The sequence below is a fragment of the Corvus hawaiiensis genome, chromosome 4 (assembly GCF_020740725.1).
Source record: "Corvus hawaiiensis isolate bCorHaw1 chromosome 4, bCorHaw1.pri.cur, whole genome shotgun sequence".
Classification (NCBI taxonomy): domain Eukaryota; kingdom Metazoa; phylum Chordata; class Aves; order Passeriformes; family Corvidae; genus Corvus; species Corvus hawaiiensis.
In genome coordinates this window covers 58,525,469-58,544,609 of record NC_063216.1, presented here as the reverse complement: position 1 = coordinate 58,544,609, position 19,141 = coordinate 58,525,469, and the positions used below count along the sequence as shown (strand labels likewise).

Genomic DNA, 19,141 nt, shown 5'->3' with positions numbered 1-19,141 from the left:
AGGCTGAACAGACCACGTGCCCTCAGCTGCTCCTCATATGGCTTCCTCTCAAGGCCCTTCACCGTCTTTGTTGCCCTGCTTTGTGCACTCTCAGAGATCTTTTCCAACCTAATTGATTCTGTAATATTGGTACAATTAGGATGGCCTGCATTATTGCTTCTCTGTGTATGACAAGTGGAAACGTATAAATGGTGTACTCCAGCAGGACTGGATAGAAACTGTGTGGTGCAGTTGCAGATTTCCCTTTACTTTCCTTTTATGTGAAGCTATTCTAGTAGTGTCCTTTTTTTTCTTTTTTCTCCCTCAATATATGCAAAGTCAAATAGACTAAAACATAAAACTCGAAATAATACAAGGTTATGCGGTCTTTTCACTCTAATGAAGTGGTATGCAGTTTGTGGCCCTTTTAAGGCCCAACTGAAATCACATAAAGCTGATAGATTTGGTTTTCTGTGGATTTTCATTTGTGTGGGATGTAACCATTAGGCTGCCTCTGCTCCTACGTAAGTTAGCATATTGCTTAGCATATTTATTAACATGGAAAGTCATAATATACTATACAACTCTAAATGTTTAAACTGATAAAACAATGAGAATATTTTTCCTGTATGCCCTTTAACTCTCATGACTATATTCTAATATTTATTTGGAGTACTGTCACCCTTGTTGGTAGATTGCCTGAGGAGAAGCTGTTAGAATTTACTTACTCATTTTGGAAATGGTTTTAGGCAAGAAGTTCCATATGGAGATGACTTTGATTTCATTTTACACGGCTCTGCCAATACTGCCCCAAACCCAGAATTACACAATACATCCTGGTATGAATCTGTAACGTGGACTACTCAAGACCAGAAACAAAGGGAAATAGCCATCCATTTTGTGAAGCACGATGAAATGCTTCAACATCCTGAAGACACCTTGCTTATGATAGAAGGTAAGGTAAATTGCAAATACACCAATTCTTACAGCACAGTGTCCACTCTGAGTATGTACAAAGTAAAGATATGTGTTGAAGTTGTATTCAGTGTAAGTAGTGATGATCATAAAGGCATCTTCAAAGAACAGAAAAACTGAGCTGGAACTATAAGTTACTGTTGTCCAAACAGGCGATGGTAGTCTGTGAAGGTCTTGTAAGGTGCTTCTGTCTATTTTAAAATGATGCCAATATTGTTTATTGTTGATTATGCTAAAATTAACATCTGAATATGGTTTCTTTTCTTCTAGCTGTGCTTACTGGTTTTTCAGTTCTGATTTAAAAACTTGCTGAGTCTCCTAAACAAGCCTATTTTTAGTGTTGATGTGGAAAAGCTTTGAAAGGCTTCTGGTAGTACAAGCCTCCAATTAACTTTGTCAGCCTCTGGATGTCAGTGTTGTTTCAGATTAATAGAGCTTCTCTCAGTGTGAGGTTTTTTGGGTTGGTGTGGTTTTTATCAGATTTCCTCAGGGAAGAGAAATAGCCACTGACCTTTAAACAAAGCAATTTAGGTACTACTGAGGAATTTTTAATATAATAAAAATAATAAATAATTGCATATAGCATCACTCAGAGTTTATAACAAAGTCTTCAATTGTGCTCAAGTAGTGATGTGAATTAGCAAGTATAAGTCAGGTGGTCCTTTGTGTGAGGGTCAATGACCCCTTTTGTTTTCTGCTTTCTTTTATAATGGATTAGTTCTGATAGCTGCTTTATTTCTGATGTGTTCCAAACTGGTTTCAATCTAACTTTTGCTTTCTGAGAAAAAAAAAAAAGAATCTATTTCTTCTCTGTTTTCCTAAAACAGCTGAGCAATATAACTCAGTAAATCTATTTTCAGGTATTAAAGTGTCAGCAACTAAGTATATTGGTATATGGATATGTGGATATTAAAGGTCAGTTTGGCTGCTTTGTTTTTTTTCCTAGCAAAATGGCTAGTAAAATCATAGGAGTAATTATATGAAAATGATGTTTACTAAATACAACTTCTTGGTCATAGTGTTATGTTACAGCTATGAGGAAGATATTAAGGCATCTTCTTTGATAAATGTCTATCCTTGTTTCTCAATTGAGTCTGTTGTTGAGTAAAAGTGAGAAGGTATTGGGCTATTTTTTGGGTTTTTGGTAGTGGATATTAATTATTATTGAAGGCCCTGAAATCAACTGAGAAGTGTAAGTTGTTCAATTTATTTCTGGCTACTGTTTAAGAAACAATGTTTTTTCGGTTTTTAATAGGTGGAACATTAAAAGAAATCTGGAAGCTTACAAAAAGATTTAAGTGTGTTATTCCTGTGAGATCCACAGAAGATGATCTTGAATTATTAGATCTTTCAGCTCCTTTTCTTCTACAAGGGAATGTAAAATATTATGGGTAGGTTAAAAGTATTTGTTGATACTTCAGTAGTTGCAGTAATAGATAGCATTTTCTTCAGTAATTCAGACTGCAGTGCTGAAGGGATAATTTTCCCAAAGATTCTTTGATGTAAAATACATAGCATGATGTGGAGCATGATCCACAGTACTGACATCAGGGATGAAATGCCATATCATTTGATACCTTGTATCAAAGGACTGACTGCAGTTCTGCTCTTGCTCTGTAAATCTTAAGTCCTTAATTACACAGCTCTCCAGTTTCAGTTTTGTCTGTGGTGCATGGGTAGGGCAGTGTGCTATAGAAATGGAAACACACGTGCAGTGCAGAGTACCTAAATACCTCTTTTAGTCCAGATCTTCCATTTTCTGGTCTCACTTAGACTAAAGTCAAAACATACATTGTTTTTAAAACTGTATGCTATGGGGTTTTATATATACATATACAGCATAACAGATAATATTTAAATAGAGATCCAGGAAATAATCTCAGCCTGTAAATCTACAACTCATTCTCTCTCATTCTTAGTGTTGGGAAAGCTTGAGGTTAGGAAGCAGTAACGAACGGACTGTGGACAGCCTTACCTTACCATTTGTAATTTATTGTGATCCAGAGCACTGCAAAGTGCCTTACCTGTTTGTGGATGTCATTCACTGTCGAGTGACTTCAAGAGGTTTCTGAATTCCACAATTTCAAAGCTGTGGAATACAGTACGCGTCTCTAGATCTGGTATCTCTGCTCTGCCATGCAGTGCCATGTTCCTGCTCAAAGAGAGCTGTCAGCTGTGTTTTCTCCCAGTAGTGCCCAGCAGCTTGGCCGTTCAGGCAGAGCGCAGTGCAGCGGTGCACTACGCCACGTCTGCAGGCAGTAAAAAATCGTCTGTGCAGAAATACTCTGTGTTTCATGTGAACTCTAAAGTTTCCCATAAGGGCCATCCATAAAATGAATACAGGTAATTGTTTCTCTTTGTCATACATAGTTTTGACCTTTCCAGATATTGCTGTCTACCGCTTTTTTAAAATAAAAGCAGTATATGGGTACTCCTACTGGGACAGTATCTTCACCAATACAAAGTATTTCCCCTTGCACTTTCATAATCCATATATTTCCCCAGCTACACACAACTCACCTTCAGACATTGTTCTCTCTTCAAATGGTTTGACTGTAAAAGTGAATGGTTTATAAAATATTCCATGATTGTTTATAGGATATTTAGGAAGGAACCTCACAAATATGCTGACATTTCAGAGCTATGTTTTATGCACGTTTTTATCAGTGCCATCTACTTAGCAAAGTCTAGAGAAGATTTTGTATGATAGAATGAATTATATGTGTGTGCATATGCATGTACATTCATCTATATATAAAAATAAACACAGATGCTGCATATAAGAAGCAAAATTCAGAGTTAATTTATTGGAGTTTGAGTGGGTTTTTGAAAGGAAAAAAGTGACTTTGCTGAGCTTGACTTTGTATCACTTAAGCAGAAAGTAGTTTTATTGATTTTTATTATATGCTTTGCATATGATCCTAAAAGATAATAAATGTTTATTTCAAGTTCTAACTGTAATATACTAATACAGAAGCTTAATTTGAAACAAATACTTTTGTTCTGTAATTTCATTCCTTAAGGCAAATGCGAGCAACTTTGAAAACAGTTCTTCAATATTTCCGTCCACTTGCAACATTAGCTTACTATGTCATGTGTAAAATTTATAATAATTGGTGTAAATACACCATGAATAAAATAGAGTGTTTTAACCACTCTTAGTTAATATTCTCAGCATAGGCAAAGCCAAATTTCTCTTGTAACTCTGTAATGGGTTTAGAATGTGCTAGAAGTTCAGATTCATTCCTTTTTTTACAAAGTGAGAAGTAATGGCACATGTACATATGTTTAGCAATGTAGTGATCTTAGAATCATAGAATGGTTTGGGTTGAAAGGGACCTTTCATGATCATCTAATCCAATCCCCTGCCTTGGGCAGAGACACCTTGCACTACACCAGGTTGCTCAGCTCCATCCAGTCTCATCTTGAACACTTCCAGGTATAGGGCATCCAGAATGTTTCTGGACAACCTGTTCCAGTGCCTCCTTCTTTGCAAAGTATTTCTTCTTTCTGCACAATCTACATCTACCCTCTTTCAGTTTAAAGCTCTTTCTCCTTGTTCTTCACTACAGGCTCTGGTTAAAACTCTCTCTGTTTTTCTTATAAGCCCCTTTTATACATTGAAAGGTCACAGTAGGGTCTGCCTGGAGCCCTCTTGTTTTCCAGGCTTAACAACCCCCGCTCTCTCAACCTTGATGTACAGTTTTATTCCTGTCTGTTGACTGAAGTGGTCTTTTCCAGATTTTTATCTCCTCATGGATAGTTCAAAAACAGCATTAAGGGTTTTGTTGTGCTCTAAAGCTGGTGTGTCTGGTAAAATAGTTACTTCAAGCAGCAACAGAAATACTTCTGCACTTTCACTGTGTAAGAAAATCAGAATTTTTGATTTTTTTCTGTGCAGAACACTTCTAGTACAAATACATCAGTGTTTGGTTAGTCTCCGTCTCTTGTTTTAAATGCTAGGTGCAAGCAGTGTTCAACTCCAAAGCCTATCAAGAATCTAAGTTCCATTGCAGCAGAACAGCAACCGTCATGGGAGCCAACTGAAGTAGCACAAGGTCAGCTGACATGATCCTGTCCTGAAATACTTTTGTGCCTTGATTCTGTAGTTTTGATATGAAATAGTTTGATTTGCAGCTCTGGATTGCAATGTTGTACAGAAAGCATGTAATTATGGTCATGTTGAATATGGTGCTGTAAAATTCATTCACCTTTTACCAGTTGAAATAACATACTTTCTTTTGGAACTATTGCAGTATGAATTAAAGGATTTTATATGTTGACTAGTTTCTTCTACCACAGGTATCAGTAGTAACACTTACCGTAGTGCAGATGTCATGAATTTTTGGTTGTAGATGTTACTTTTAAACTGTGTATGTACTTGCAGTACTAGAAGTTAGTCTTGCTTTTCCTTTTGAAGATACAGTTTTTCTGACCTGAACTAAAGAGAGTCTTATTTAATGACTTGTACAAGTCAGATTTTTATCTTCTGTAAACCTTATGTTAAGGATGTTCTAGAGAGTCTGCAAGAGATAATATTCAAATGAAAGGAATTATACCAGAACAATTATGTGTATTCTATGCTTTGTGTGTTCCTTTTGTTACTGTATGCAGTCAGCATGTTAAAATGCTGGAAATTGAGTTTAAAACCTTACAACGCATTAAGGAAAAAGAATATTTGCATGTTTATCAATTCATATTCTAACATATTAAGTTGGAATATCTAGCAGTATATAAGTTTGGTAAACACATTCTAAAAGAAGAAAACTATTTGAGCAATACAGTGATTTTCTTAAATAAACTGTCGTAATTGTATCCTATTAAATAATTGTAAGGTAATATATAACTGGCAGTGATTGACAGTTCTCAAAATGAAAACAGTATTAATGCTTCCTGACAGTTACACTATTTTATGTATCTATTCTTCTATCATCTGTATTTTCAGACTAAATTATAAACCTGCAAGTATATCATATAAGTTGAACAAAAAATAACTACCAGTTTAAGTAGGTGTACCCAGAAAAAACTGATGCAGAGCTGTAGTAACTTTGTCTGTTTCAGTTATTTTACGTTTGCAGTGTAACAGTTACTGCTGCCCGTGAGGGAGTGACTGTAGTTATTTACTTACACTGGAATACTTTCAGAACTGCCAGCAAAGTTTTTTCTGAACAAGCTTGGTAGCTTTTACTATGTCATAGGAAATAAACTGTTTTCCTCAGAAGATAGTTTTCAGGTGAAATTCTTACTAGCACTGAATTAAGAGCACCTCTCTAATCTTCCATGGATAAAAGAACACAGGAGTTGGAGGATCCTACTAAGGTGGGATCTAGGATCTAAGCAAATATTAGCTTTTTGTTTACTAGCATGGGAATAAGTATTTAAAAATCTTTATGTGTTTTTATAGGCTCATCTATTAAAGTGTTACTACAAAAATTGCAATGTGGTCTTAAAAGATAAATGATGTTTTGCTGTTCAGAGCCTCTATGTTTTGGTCTGTTACTTTATACTTTTAATGACAGTATCCAAAGTCAGTTACTATTAAAGGAGGGATATTGTCAGCTCGAGTTATAGTTTGCCTTGCATATTCTCTCAGAGAAACATCAATTTTTCTTTTCTTCAGTTTTAGGTATTGAACTGCTCCAGTATGTTTTTATTATGAAGTTTACACTGGTTGATGAAACAGGAGCACTAAATGCATACCTTTTTGATTATGTAAGTAAATCTGGGTAAAGATAGACTCTACAGATGATGTGTGTTTGGATTTTATTTGTTTTTAAAAATAACAAATGTATGTAGACAAATATTCATTCTGTGTTACCTGCAGTGTTTTGGAGGAATAATTACAATGCTGTAAGGTTGTGAATACTGTACAGAGTATAGAATATTAAAGCATAAAGACAAAACTGAAGCCTAAAGATAGATTATTTGGTATTTCCATAAACTTTTATGTATTTCTATAGCTGAATTTCTCTTTTATTGGCAATATTAAATTATGCCGCCTGAATGCTGTGTGAATGATAGGAGTGTTTCAGTATTTATGCAGCTAACTTATGCATTAGTTTAAAATCTCATTACCTCTTTTTTTAACTCTCAATAGAATCTATCCATTGAGTAATGCTTGATGTTTTTGTTTCACATGATCATGAGGTAAGGAGACCTTCTTTCCCTAGGCAGAACTCAGCTATGTCTGTTCAGATATTTATCGTGGATTTCAGAAGCAGTTTATTCAACTACTTTACTAACCTTAGAATTAACCTATCTTCAGTTTTCTCTGAAGCAACTTAAGGCCATTACTGCTACCTGAGACACTGAAGAATGGATGGTTTTCCTGTCACTGCAATGTGGGTGTGACAAAATGCGATGGAGAAGGAATTTAGTTGGATTTTTTTTATGCACAGCAGTGCAGTTTAATGTGTCTATATCTGCACATTTTCCACCATTATATTAAATTACTTTGGATGGGACTTTGAAGAGAATACTCTTCCTTGTTTAATTTTAAGACTGTAAGTAAAAGTAATATCACAAAAAATTTAGTTTTTCATAAAATACATGGTGTTTTAACAGCAAAAGACTTCAAAGACTACAATCCCCATTTCAGCTAGTCATCTTTTCATTCTACTGTCCTTTTTCCTTTTTATATCGAGAAACTAGACTGCAAAAGGAAGGTGGGGGATTTAAACCATCTCTTGATGCAAAATTCCAAAAATTTTTACTTCAGGGTGGCTCACTTTCTTATCAGATACTGCTCAGTACTGCAGTTTAGCTGAAGTAAAATACCCACAATTTCTTCTGAAGTGCCAGCTGCTCACATTCCTGCTGGTGGTACTTCAAAGGCAAGCCAATAGTTTCCAAGCCTAAATTCCAGTCCTTCAGCACCATCTGAGAAGGAACTGGGACGCTTTGAAGTGCAGCTTTACAGTAGCTTCCAGTTGCACTTCCATAGGAACACAGTGCTTTTCTTTCCTCCCCTCCTTATAGGAAAAGTCAGTGAAGCAAAAAAATGAAAAAGTTTTATACTGAGAAGAAGAGTTGGAAGAGAGAGGGTTATCTGTGTCAATTTTGCTGCTGGATTATCTTTTAACTTCTGATCATTGCCATTAAGCATGTCATACAAAAATTATGCAGAGGCAGATTATTCTGTATTTGTGTCTTGTAACAAAAATGAGAAATTACTAACAAAAATCTTAGCTCACTCTGAGAAGTTGTAACACGATCAGCCTTTAGAGATACAAAATCAGGTGACAAACTTGGAAAGAATAAACTTGGAGTTTTTTAGTCATGCATACTGTATGTGGTTTAATAATACACAGAAAATGTTTAGCTAACATTTTAATGTTCCATTTATTATTTTCTGTCTCCATTCAGAAATGTACCCCACAGTATAAGACTTTTTCCATAGTTTCTAAAACTCAAAAAATGAAACTCACACTAAGGAAGTTCCACAGATACAAAGCCAGGTTGCGGTGCCCCTTGTTTTCAAGTGATTTTGTTCCTCTCAAGATGGGAAGGACTGTTGAGGGGGACTGACCATCCTCTCTGGCCATAATGTTGTCTGATATTGTCTTGTTACAGAGGTTCATGAGGGATATCTGCCAGTTATGTATAGAGACCTACAGGTGTGCTTTCTGTAGGCGGCTGTAGTCCCTAAATACTCTGGGGTACTGAAAAACAGACTGTTAATTTTTTCAGACAGTTCGGAGTTTTTTCTGTATCTGAACAGTTTTTTGAAATAATATTATTCTTATGTTGTGTTACCTGATTTTAAGTTCCTAAAAGAACATGCAGTCAAGGTTCTGGCTAATGATTTCTTACGCCTCTTTCAACACCTCATATTTTTCTGTTCTCTTTCAGGAAAAGTTTTTCCAAATTCCTGCCTCTGAAATCTTAACTAACAGTTTTCTTCAGCAGAAGATGCAGATGACCATGAATACGCTCTGTCCCCCGGGAAGAAAATTAGGTCAGCTTGCTGTTATTTTATAAGGGGGTGGGAAGAGAAAGGGTCTTTCAGTCTGCTATTGCATATGCAAAGTCTTAGAATTCAACTTATGCGCAGGCAAAACTCAAAACAGAGAAATGCTGGAGTCTGAAAGCAGAGTTCCAATTAATTTGTTCTGAGACACCTTTAATATTAGCTCTCCCTTTGACAAAGAAAATAAATGGTTCAGTAAATTCTCATGTAGCATGCAGTGATGTGTGAATACAGTCATGCCTGTGCAGGCACTAGCATACCATCTGTATTCATATGGAAGTTAACCAGAACACCCTTGTACTGGATGTCGCAGCATGTTAAGGAAAAACTGAAAGGAAATTCAGCGTATGGCACATGGTTTGTGTGTTACCCTGCTTTTGATTGCACGTGCTGATTTAGAGCATCCCTTGCCATGGGAAATATCCATGGAAATTGAGCAAATCCTTAATCCAAATCCATTTACAGAGATTTTTGTTCAATGTATGTGTTGTGGCACAAAGTAGCTCTGCCTAAACTACACATGTCTAAGGTAGCTGGATGTGTGATGCAGCTCCAACCTCCAGTGCATACTGCAAATACATACATGGCTGTCAGTGACCACTGCAATCGCCCTGGAGTCTTTGCCATACTTAGAAAAAGTTGTCCTATAAGATTGTAAAGGATTTTCCCTTTGAGACCATTGAAATTGTCTCATTGAGACACATGGAGATGAATTTTTATTATTGGAAAGTCTTTACATATATGTGTTTTATACTGTGGCACAACTACTGGGTCCGAGTGTTTTGTGGAGTGCTGGTGCAGGGAGGACAAGTCTTGGAAGACTGTCACTAAACACCATTTCAGATCTTGTGGGAAACTTAAAAGATACCAATTGGAATTTCAAAGTTAACAGTTAATTTTTCTTCTTACTAACTATTGTATGTGTTTAGCTATCCTAGTTAAGATCCTGCTCAAGTTATACTTGCCTCCTATAAAAATTAGAAATGAATATTGAACAGTAATTTGGATTTTGTTGGTAGGTGACTTGCCGTGGCTGGAATGCTTCATCAGGTCCTATAATGTCAGAGATGCAACGAAAAATCAAGTTTATTACCAAATTTTTGACACTACAGTTGCTGAAGATGTTGTATAGTTGTATGTTGCTAATTGGAAGTAATCCATTAAGAATCAATTTCGGGGGCGGGGGTTGGGGGTTGGGATCAGAGACTGTATTTAAAAAAAAAAAAAATCTTTGTTCCTTTCTGAGGAATTCAACCTGTATGTATGAATTTTTAGTTTATATATGAATGGGAATGGGAATTATACTTTTGATATATTTGCTGTTTTCCTGGCATACAACTTCATGATCTGAGGGCAAGTGGAGGTCCTAAGCTTTTCACTGGAAGCCGCTTGGCTTAGGTTGACGGAAGCAATCTACTATCCATCTATACTTCAAAAAGGCAGTGATGAGGTTACTCTAAACTCGTGAATTTTACTCAGAAAAATGTAGTCAGGATGATGCTGTGTGTTCATTTTTGTATTAAATTATGTCAACAGAGGTAGAGAAAAGGAGCTCTTCAGTAAACTCAGACTACTTTGTGCAAGCCAATATTACTATTCTCGGACAGTTTGACAGGGAGGTTGTTTTTTAGAGATTTCTTTGATTTTGTACTGATACATACATTTAGACAAACTCCTCCTGTTAGTAATACTCAGGTAACTGCTACATGTACCAGTTACTGTAGATTCTGATGGGGTTGTGAACATGACCATGTAATGATTATCACTAAAATTACAGGCAAGCCATGAAATAAGTTAGTGTAAAATTGTAAAATGAATATTGGCATTTGGTAGATGGTAATGATTCTGGGGTGGCCCTGTTAGGTACCAAAGTCGTTAGCATGCTTATTAGCTGGGTCTGTTTTCAAAGGCTCTCGTGTATCTGGCTAAAAGTACTGTCAGATTGCACTGCCTCGATCTGCCTTTTCCATCTTACATAATCAGATTGTGGGGCTAAATTTAGAGATATAGAACTGATCTGGTGCTATCATAGATTGAAAATTCTGCTGGACTAGAAAATTATGTGGTGGTCTTACTTTGCATTTGGAAGTCTCTAGGACAAATTCAGGACATGTTTCTGTAAGGATAATTAATGTAGAAATCCCTGTCAAATCAAATGCTTTACATCAGAGCAAAATTACTTAGTATTTACAGCAGCTGTTTTTAAAGAAGTTCAGAAGCAAAATGGAATATTTGAGTAGATTATTATTTTGATAGTAGATGACATTTTATTTTTTTTCATTTTTCAGGGCCATTTAGTAGATTATGCAATTTGTCATTTAAAGTTTCATCAAATTTCTTGGTAATTTTCTTATATTGTAAAAAATTATACTGGGTTTATAAGTTGTAAGCAAGGATATTGTTCTTTATTGATCAGTGTCTAGGGACAACCAATATTAAAAGTGGTGAGTGCATATTTCCTTTAAAAATTCTGAAAAATAAAACAATTTTGAATTGAACCAGCAGTTTATCAAAGAGTCTACTGACTTAAGAAGGTTTTCTAGAATCTTTGCATAAATGCATCAACAAAAAAAACTTACGGCAAATGAATATTATAAAACTTTAGAAACTGGCCATACCCACATGTTCTCAGAAGTTAAAGGCTACATTGAAGGCAATCTTTTCTGCTTTTATTGTACAGAGTGTATGAAAATGTGAGTTTCTATTTTTAGATTTTTTTGTTAACAACTCTGAAAGATATTGATATTGTACACTTTTTCTAAATGAGTCTTTATAAAGTAATAAATAAAAAGATGTTTTGAACTCCAGTGTAAAATAAATCAGTTTCACCGCATACCTTGTCTGAATCCCTGCCTAAAAACTATGTATGCATCACATGGGTTTTTTTACTATTGAATATTGTATTAAAATGTTTAATAAAGATTTCTCCAAATAATTAGGTTTTTCTTCTATTTGTCTTTTAGTCTCTATTTCATAACTGGGAAAACTTTGTTGTCAGTAGCCTTCATCCAACTCCAAATGAATGCTCCAAATGAATGTGTAGTTTGTTGGATTGAAATGTACATTTCATTCTCTTTCTAAATATAGTGTGTAGAAATAAATTAATAATTACATATTTGTTCATACTAAAGATCACTGTATAGAAAGGAGTTACTGGACAGACATTTAAAATTGGGTCCTATTGGTAGCCTTTGTACAGAGCAGTGGAACATGTACTGAGGTGGGACTTGACCTTGGATACCTATCCTGGTCAGTGCTGAGAGCTGCAAGTGTCTGACTGAGGGGTGAAATCCTGAGACTGTTGTGTCCTGCATGTGCAGCACCAGCAGACTCTGGTTTCTGAAAGATGAGTGTCTCAGGCAGCAATGACTTTTAGCCATTACTTACAATTTTCTTAATTACAAATAAAAGTCTTGTTTCCTTTGGTGAGTTTCGTGACCAGGTGTGTGATTTCAGTTTCTAAAACATTAATAAAAGTTCAAATGTCTACTCTAATAGTTGTTAAATTACTGAACTATATATTCAAAGACACTCAAAATTTGAACCAATAGGAGATCAGGTTAATATTGGTACACTAAGATCCACTGAGAACTCCAGGCACGTGTTGCTGGTTTCACATCTTTTTTCTTCTTCCATATATATCCCAGCATATAGGAAAACTGAATCAAAACATCACTTTCCTACTAGAAATGGAAAATACGCATGGAATGTGAAGTATATCACACACATCAACATCATCAAGGGGGAAGAATATCTGAGTATGAAAGGAGAAACTGTGAGGGAAAATAATAGAACTATAAAAGACCAAAAAAGGAACATGAACCCATTCCCCACTCCAATTACATGGATAAGTGAAGAAAAAGTGATAAAATTGAAAGTAAAAAGGAAAAAGGTATTTTCAGGGAAAAAAGAAAAGAAAACAAAATAGATTTGGAATAGTGTTTTTGAGGGTGCCATTTGTTGTAATTGCTAGATTTAGCTTAGCAGGCTGTAGCTTCCTGAGAGCTCAGCGGGGCTGCTTAGGGCAATGCGACCCGGTCACATCCCAGAGTCCATTTCAGACAGCCCCGCGGTCTTGCTCCGGCAGCTATCAGCTCTACAACCAGTGATGGCAAGGGAGGCAAGAAGGGTCTCCCATAGGAGTTTGAGAGGACTTTAATCACATCTTGTCCCAGCAACCCTCAGAGGCAGAGAGACTTCGTGGTCCGGGTGCGAGGAGCGTTTGTCAGGGGCTCAGGGGCGGTCCCTGGGTGGGGTTGGGGTACAGGAACCAATAGGGAGAGCCTGAGGGAGTGGCCAAGGCTAGAGGCAAGGGAAAAGTGGGAGACTAGGAAAAGCAATGGGTTAACTGATCGCCACAGGTGCCTGTGTAATTTTGCTCCTTGCAGTTGGTGTTTTAAGGACATTTAAAAACTTAAAGACTTTGGAAGTCTCTCCAAATTCAGTGGAATTTAAGCTCTTGGATGTGTCATACTCTTGAAAATCCAGTTGGAAAGACAGAATGTAAATAAATAACATATTGCAGAAACAAGGAGGCATTCCGTGTTTATGACCTGCTGTTCAGTAGTGATTGAACTTTCTCATCAGCCTTTGTAGTTACGGGATGCAGAGATTTTACAGACAAGGCTTTGAAATGCTTAGCTTAATACTAATCCTTTGGCTACTGAGCAGCAGGAAGTGGGATTGTAAGAAGGACAGTAGAGCCCACAGGGTACAAGCTGCGGTTTGCAACAGAAGGAAGAGAGTTTATTGTCTTCACAGGGGTAAGTGCTTAGCTTTTCAATACCACAGTGTTTTAGATCATGAGAATGTATGCACATTAGGTCACTTTTTTGGCCAAGCCATTGCACTGAGATGTGAAACTGGCCGGAGCTAGGATACTACCCTATAGGGCAAGGCCAAATATTTAAATGGAGTTGTGAAAAAATTAAGCAAATATATATGTTCAAGTTCTTCAGGTGGAATGGGACCACTGCAAAAAATTTCTGTTCAGTGGAGAAAAAAAAATCCAAGTAAGAATTTATTTCCACTATTATTCAAAGTGTACAGTGAATGTTAAGAATTGGAAACAAAAAATCAGCATACGATGGAGGCAGAAGGAAAGAACAATTCCAGAGGATAGTAATAAAAACAAGAAGTGATAGTAGAGAGTCTTTATGAGACAGTTTGCTGCAGCTCCTGTTCACAGCATTTCCTAGACATTAAATTCCCAGGAAGAACTATGGTTTGGGAAAACATTCATCTGATGATGGAATACCAGATCCAAAGTGCTTGAAAAATGTAGAGCAGATTTATGCTGTAATTAATGAATTCATATTTGTGGTAAAGCTATGGGTGGACTTCACCCCTGAACAATGTGCTACAATGTGTTTTTCCTTGTTTTCTGCTGCAACTCATACACGCCTACAGAGGTGTCTCCGTAAAACTGCTGTTTCAGTACCATTTGTCTACAGAAGCAGAGTAGACTGAAAGTCTAGGAATAAAACTACGTCAAGCAGATTATTTTAATTTGAATTTTTTACAAGTAAACTAGGAGGAAATATGCTGAATGGGGAAATATGTGCCAGCAAGGAAGAAGTTGGGATTTTTTTTTTTAATATCAACTGTACTATTACACGAAGCTTTAAACATAAATTTGTTCTGTGCCTTCTACTTACTGTGTGTGTGCAGGCTGTGGACTGACACTGCTAAAAAAATACAGTTCTGTACAAGTGACACCTTTAGAATTGAGTCCATATTCAGCTGTAATTTCAAAGGCCAGCTATCAGATAGCTTTGAATTATGGAGGTGTTACTTCACTGAAAGGAATTCTCTGGATGATGGCAGTTTAAAAATTGCTGCTTGAATTTTTTGATTAAAAGAGCAGCAAAACTAAAACTGAAATCTGCTGCTTGAACAGATTTAATTACAAATTTTCTTTCTTTCTTTTTCTGTCTACCAATGAGCCCTTAAGCAACTCAAAGTCCCTCTGAAGCAGTGTTTGAAGTGACAAGTATGATCAGTCACTCACAGGGTATGTATTAACCAAAGGGGCTCTTTATTGTTTTTAACAGGGTGGGAAAGGGGCTTTCACCACCCAGCTGTCTTTAATGCTGTCACTCTGACATAAATTCATTTCCTACTCCATCTTGAAGGATACACTTTTCCTAACATATTTCCTATGCTAAAAGGGATGAAATCCCATTAATAAAAATGGAAACATTGGAGTGATTGTGTTTGGCACAAGCCCGGGATATAGCGATGTCAGAGGCCATCTAGACATGCTGCCCTGTGGTCTCCTATCATGCAAAGGTACCCAGGTATGTGTAGTGATGTGGTGTCCTGGTTCTGGTCAGGACAGGGGTAATTTTTTGCAGTAGCCAGGAGTGGGCATGGCTGGGATGCAGAGCTTATGCTCTACCACCTCAGATCATTGCCAGGGGTGGGGAGAAGGGACTCTCTTCTCATAAGAAGGGGTATTACTGTCTCCGTCCCGGCTCCGTGGGGTCCCGCGTGCCCCCACAGCCGCACGGGTGGGCTCAGTGTTACAGTCGGTAGCACAGAGCCGAGAAGGGCATTTGTGTGCGTTCTGGCAGGAGCATTTATTGCTGCGACACTGCCGAAGGGTGCAGAGGCAAATACGAACATGATCCCAAAACTCACAGTTTTATCTGGGGGTGGGGAAAAGGCGGGACCAGGGAACGGGGACCAATGGGGAAGCTCTGGGGGAGTGACGAGGGGTAGAGGCTGACAGCCAACCGGGGAATCCAAACTGGGATAGATTAACAGAACAGAACAAGCATCCTGAGAGAAGGCTTTCTGGTCGCCCTAACCTTGACTAGTAAGACCCTGGCACCAGAGACTCTTACCAAGAGCTCTCTCTGTCCCTTGTGCCACAGGCCAATCGGCCACCACAAAGAGGTTCCTTGCAGTGGAGTAAGCATGGCAGAGGGAGCCCTCTGGTATTTTCTACTATTGGGGATTTTTTCCTTGTGCATAATTTATTTTCTTGTACTGTCTGTCGTTAGTATTGTTGCTATTGTAGTATTGTTGCTGTTACTGTTCATTTTCTTGTTTCATTGCTCTTTCCAGTAAATTGTTCTTATCTCAAGCTCTGACCTTTGCCTTTTGTGTCTCCAATTCTCTTCTCCGCTACAGGGGACGGAGAGGGGAAATTGGGGAGAGCAGAGCATGGTTCGGAGAGTCTCGGTGGGGGCACTGAATTGGAGACTGCCATTCCTAAGCCATGACATGTGTAAGGTCTTGCTGCCAGAAAACTGCATTTGACTTAAAGGGAAATGGCTGGCTCCGTTATTTGCTGTTTTGTTGAGAGTAAACCAAACAGCCTTAAAAGTAAGGAGAAAGGCGAAGTATTGCTTTTTCCCTAGAGATCAGTCGATGCATTTGTTTAGCAAGGTGCCATGGCTTGGGTCCTTCTTGCAGGAAATAGAAGCAGAAAAGAAAGCTTCAAAAGCTTTGTTTGAAGAGTTGGGAAAGGTCAGAAGTTACACATGAAGGAACAATGAGGAATGAGGAGTGAACCTTAAATGTCTAACATGGCACTTCTATAAATCAGATTTTTTACCTTGCAAATCCTAATGCAAATCTGTTGACTGCGATACTCTATATGATTTGATAATAAATAACATTTTGAATATTATTCCAATCTGTTGTAAGTGATTAACTAGACTAACTCACAATTATATTTCTAAACAAGTTTAATTCCTCTAGGTCCAATTACTGGAAATTGCTTTTATCCTTTATAAACTGTATGGAAAAAGAATTGGCAAAATTACAATATTTGTCATTCACCAAGTGGCAGGACCTACTCACATCAGATCATTTTTTCCCACAAGGACGATATTCCACAGTGATACCTTCAAAGTGTACCTTTTCACAGCAAGCTTATCGAGGCAGTGTAAAAATAGCAATAGTTTTCAAAACTCATTTAGCTCTGCTATAAGGCCTAGAAAAATGTGAATGTCTGGCCTACTTTTCAGTCTGGGTAAAGAGGTACCTGATGTGATGTGACAGAGCAGGGAATCCTGAACCCTTTTCTTAGGGGCTATGGCAAAGGCATGGAAGCCTCATTTTAAATATCGAGGTCATTGGCTAATAAGTGTCAGGAAAGCACAGAGCTGTACCAAATACTGTCAAGAGCACGTGCAACAAAGCAAATCAGAACTGGAAATCAATTATAATTGAAACTGTCACACGAAAAAATGGAACAGTGATATATTCTGCTTTTGGCAATTCAGTTTTGGTAAAGAATTTTCATCTGGAACTTAAATCAAATAGCAAATAAAAACTTAATCTGATGAAAAGCACAACAAGACTACATGCTCAAACAGAGCAGAGGCCCCAGAAGAGGCACTCTATTGAAAAGCAGTTTTTTTCTTACATACAACTGCTTTATACCATAGTATAACTGATCAAGGTATACATAACAAATTCACAGGTAACCAATTTTCATGTATTCAATATGTATTAACCATAATTACATGTGTAGTGCCTTATCTTGTGCACTTCACATAATGTATACACCTCTTTGGGGACTGTATCTTTATCGAGGTAAGAGTATTAGAGTGCACTATCCCTGGACTCTTCAAAGCTGAGTCCGGATTCCAAACCTGACAGCTGTCAATGACAGATGAATCTGTACCTGGGAATGCCAGTGAACACCAAGCTGGCAAACCCCAGCCCCAGTGGAATGCTGTGTGGTGGGCTGTCACAAGGAGGGCTCCTCTGACTCTGCAACAGCTGCACTTCCCAGCTTCCAAAGGGACTCAGATTGCTGTCACCTCCTCTACAATTTCCATACTTAAATCATCTAACAAGCTCTGCGTGTCAATGCCTTTCTTACTGGGATCCCAAAAGAACTGGTACCTCTTCAGTGTAAAACACCATCAATTTTCAAAGAATGTATCAGTACTCTCCTGTTGGTCCTCAAAATCATTTTCTAAGGTTGTTTATTAAAAATTGCAGCAGTTGGTCTAGATCTAAAAGGGAGCACTGACAAGTTCAAAATAGAAGCAGCAGATTTAAATCACAGTTTACATAACTGTGTCTGAACAGTTTCAAAACACATATGGAAGACTGTGCACCTGTGCCCAGTACAGCCTCTAACTTTGCAGGCTCAGGAGCAGATGCTTGCACTAAGACACTGATGTCTGGCCACTGCTGCCTGAGATGTCCTGGTCTTAGTTAAAGAGAAAAGCAGGAAAATTGACAACATAATAACTTGGAAAGTTGTTAATCCAAAAATTCTGGCATGTTCACTGATGGAGTAGAGTCAGGCCCTTGATGAGATGTGGGATTTTGATAAACACAAATAAATTTGGTTATGATCCATAAATGGTTTGATTGGCCAAATTAAGAGCAGGAATAACATGAGGCAGAAATGTGCAGTGTGCTACCCTTCTGTCCCCAGCTGTCTGACAAATATTATTTAACACTCAGGGTTGTATACTTTCCTGTACTAGACACACACACCTTAGCTGATAGTTGGTAATAGAGGTCTTGGGCATTTTAATCAAGAGAAGAACTTAACACTTAAGGCCTAGTTGTACAACCAACCTATCTGTTTCGCATAGTGCAGAAACACAGCCAAATTTTTAAGGTTAAATCAGCCCCTTAGAAATTAGACAATCTGTTACCACTTCTACCCAACTGTGCTTCAGGCAGCAGCACTATATCTATTAATTCTTCTAGCACTAAGAGACATGCAAGTGGATGGAAAGGGCTTCAAAAAATTGAGCAAATGAGTATCACATCTCTTCTTTTAATAGTACTGGAAGTACTGCAGCCCCAAAGGTATATGTACTCAGTGAAAGAAAATGTTGTCTTATTTATCAAGATGTAAAAGGAATTGAGAGATTCTTCACAGATTTCTCTCAATTTAGATATTATTGTTATTATCTGCAGATACTGTAAAATAAGTGCTTTCCTTGTAAATAAGATCTTCATGACAGACCCTCTAGCATGAGCCTTTTACTCTTCCTCTGTTTTGTAATGGGAATCTCTTTGGCATATATCTGGAGGATGTTTAAGCTTTTCATGTTTAACCTTATTGTTCTGGCGGCATCAGGATACTTTATAAAGGGAAATCCACTTAAATCTACAATACGCAAATTGAGAATGATAACCAAAAATTTGCTTTAGACAAGAGACAAGCATAAATGCAAGCATAGTAAGTCTTTCGTGAGTCCTGCAGTGCTGTCCAAGAAAAGGATGACATTT

The 19,141-nt window shown here is 37.5% G+C and overlaps 1 protein-coding gene across 5 annotated transcripts in view; it reads left to right on the top strand.

The window, feature by feature from the left end:
- Positions 1 to 11,858, top strand: part of POT1 (protection of telomeres 1) — a 57,652-nt gene extending 45,794 nt beyond the window's left edge. For 2 of the 5 annotated variants that reach the window (XM_048301080.1, XM_048301081.1), the window contains 6 exons: positions 729 to 934; positions 2,210 to 2,345; positions 4,918 to 5,012; positions 6,575 to 6,666; positions 8,806 to 8,911; positions 9,943 to 11,858. In XM_048301080.1, coding sequence (XP_048157037.1) covers positions 729 to 934; positions 2,210 to 2,345; positions 4,918 to 5,012; positions 6,575 to 6,666; positions 8,806 to 8,911; positions 9,943 to 10,055 — 748 coding nt within the window. In that variant the 3' untranslated portion in view covers positions 10,056 to 11,858. Of the gene's footprint in view, positions 1 to 728; positions 935 to 2,209; positions 2,346 to 4,917; positions 5,013 to 6,574; positions 6,667 to 7,051; positions 7,458 to 8,805; positions 8,912 to 9,942 lie in introns of those variants that run through there. The other 3 variants (XR_007203125.1, XR_007203126.1, XM_048301082.1) reach the window with 3 other exon arrangements.
- The last annotated feature ends 7,283 nt before the right edge of the window (positions 11,859 to 19,141 follow it).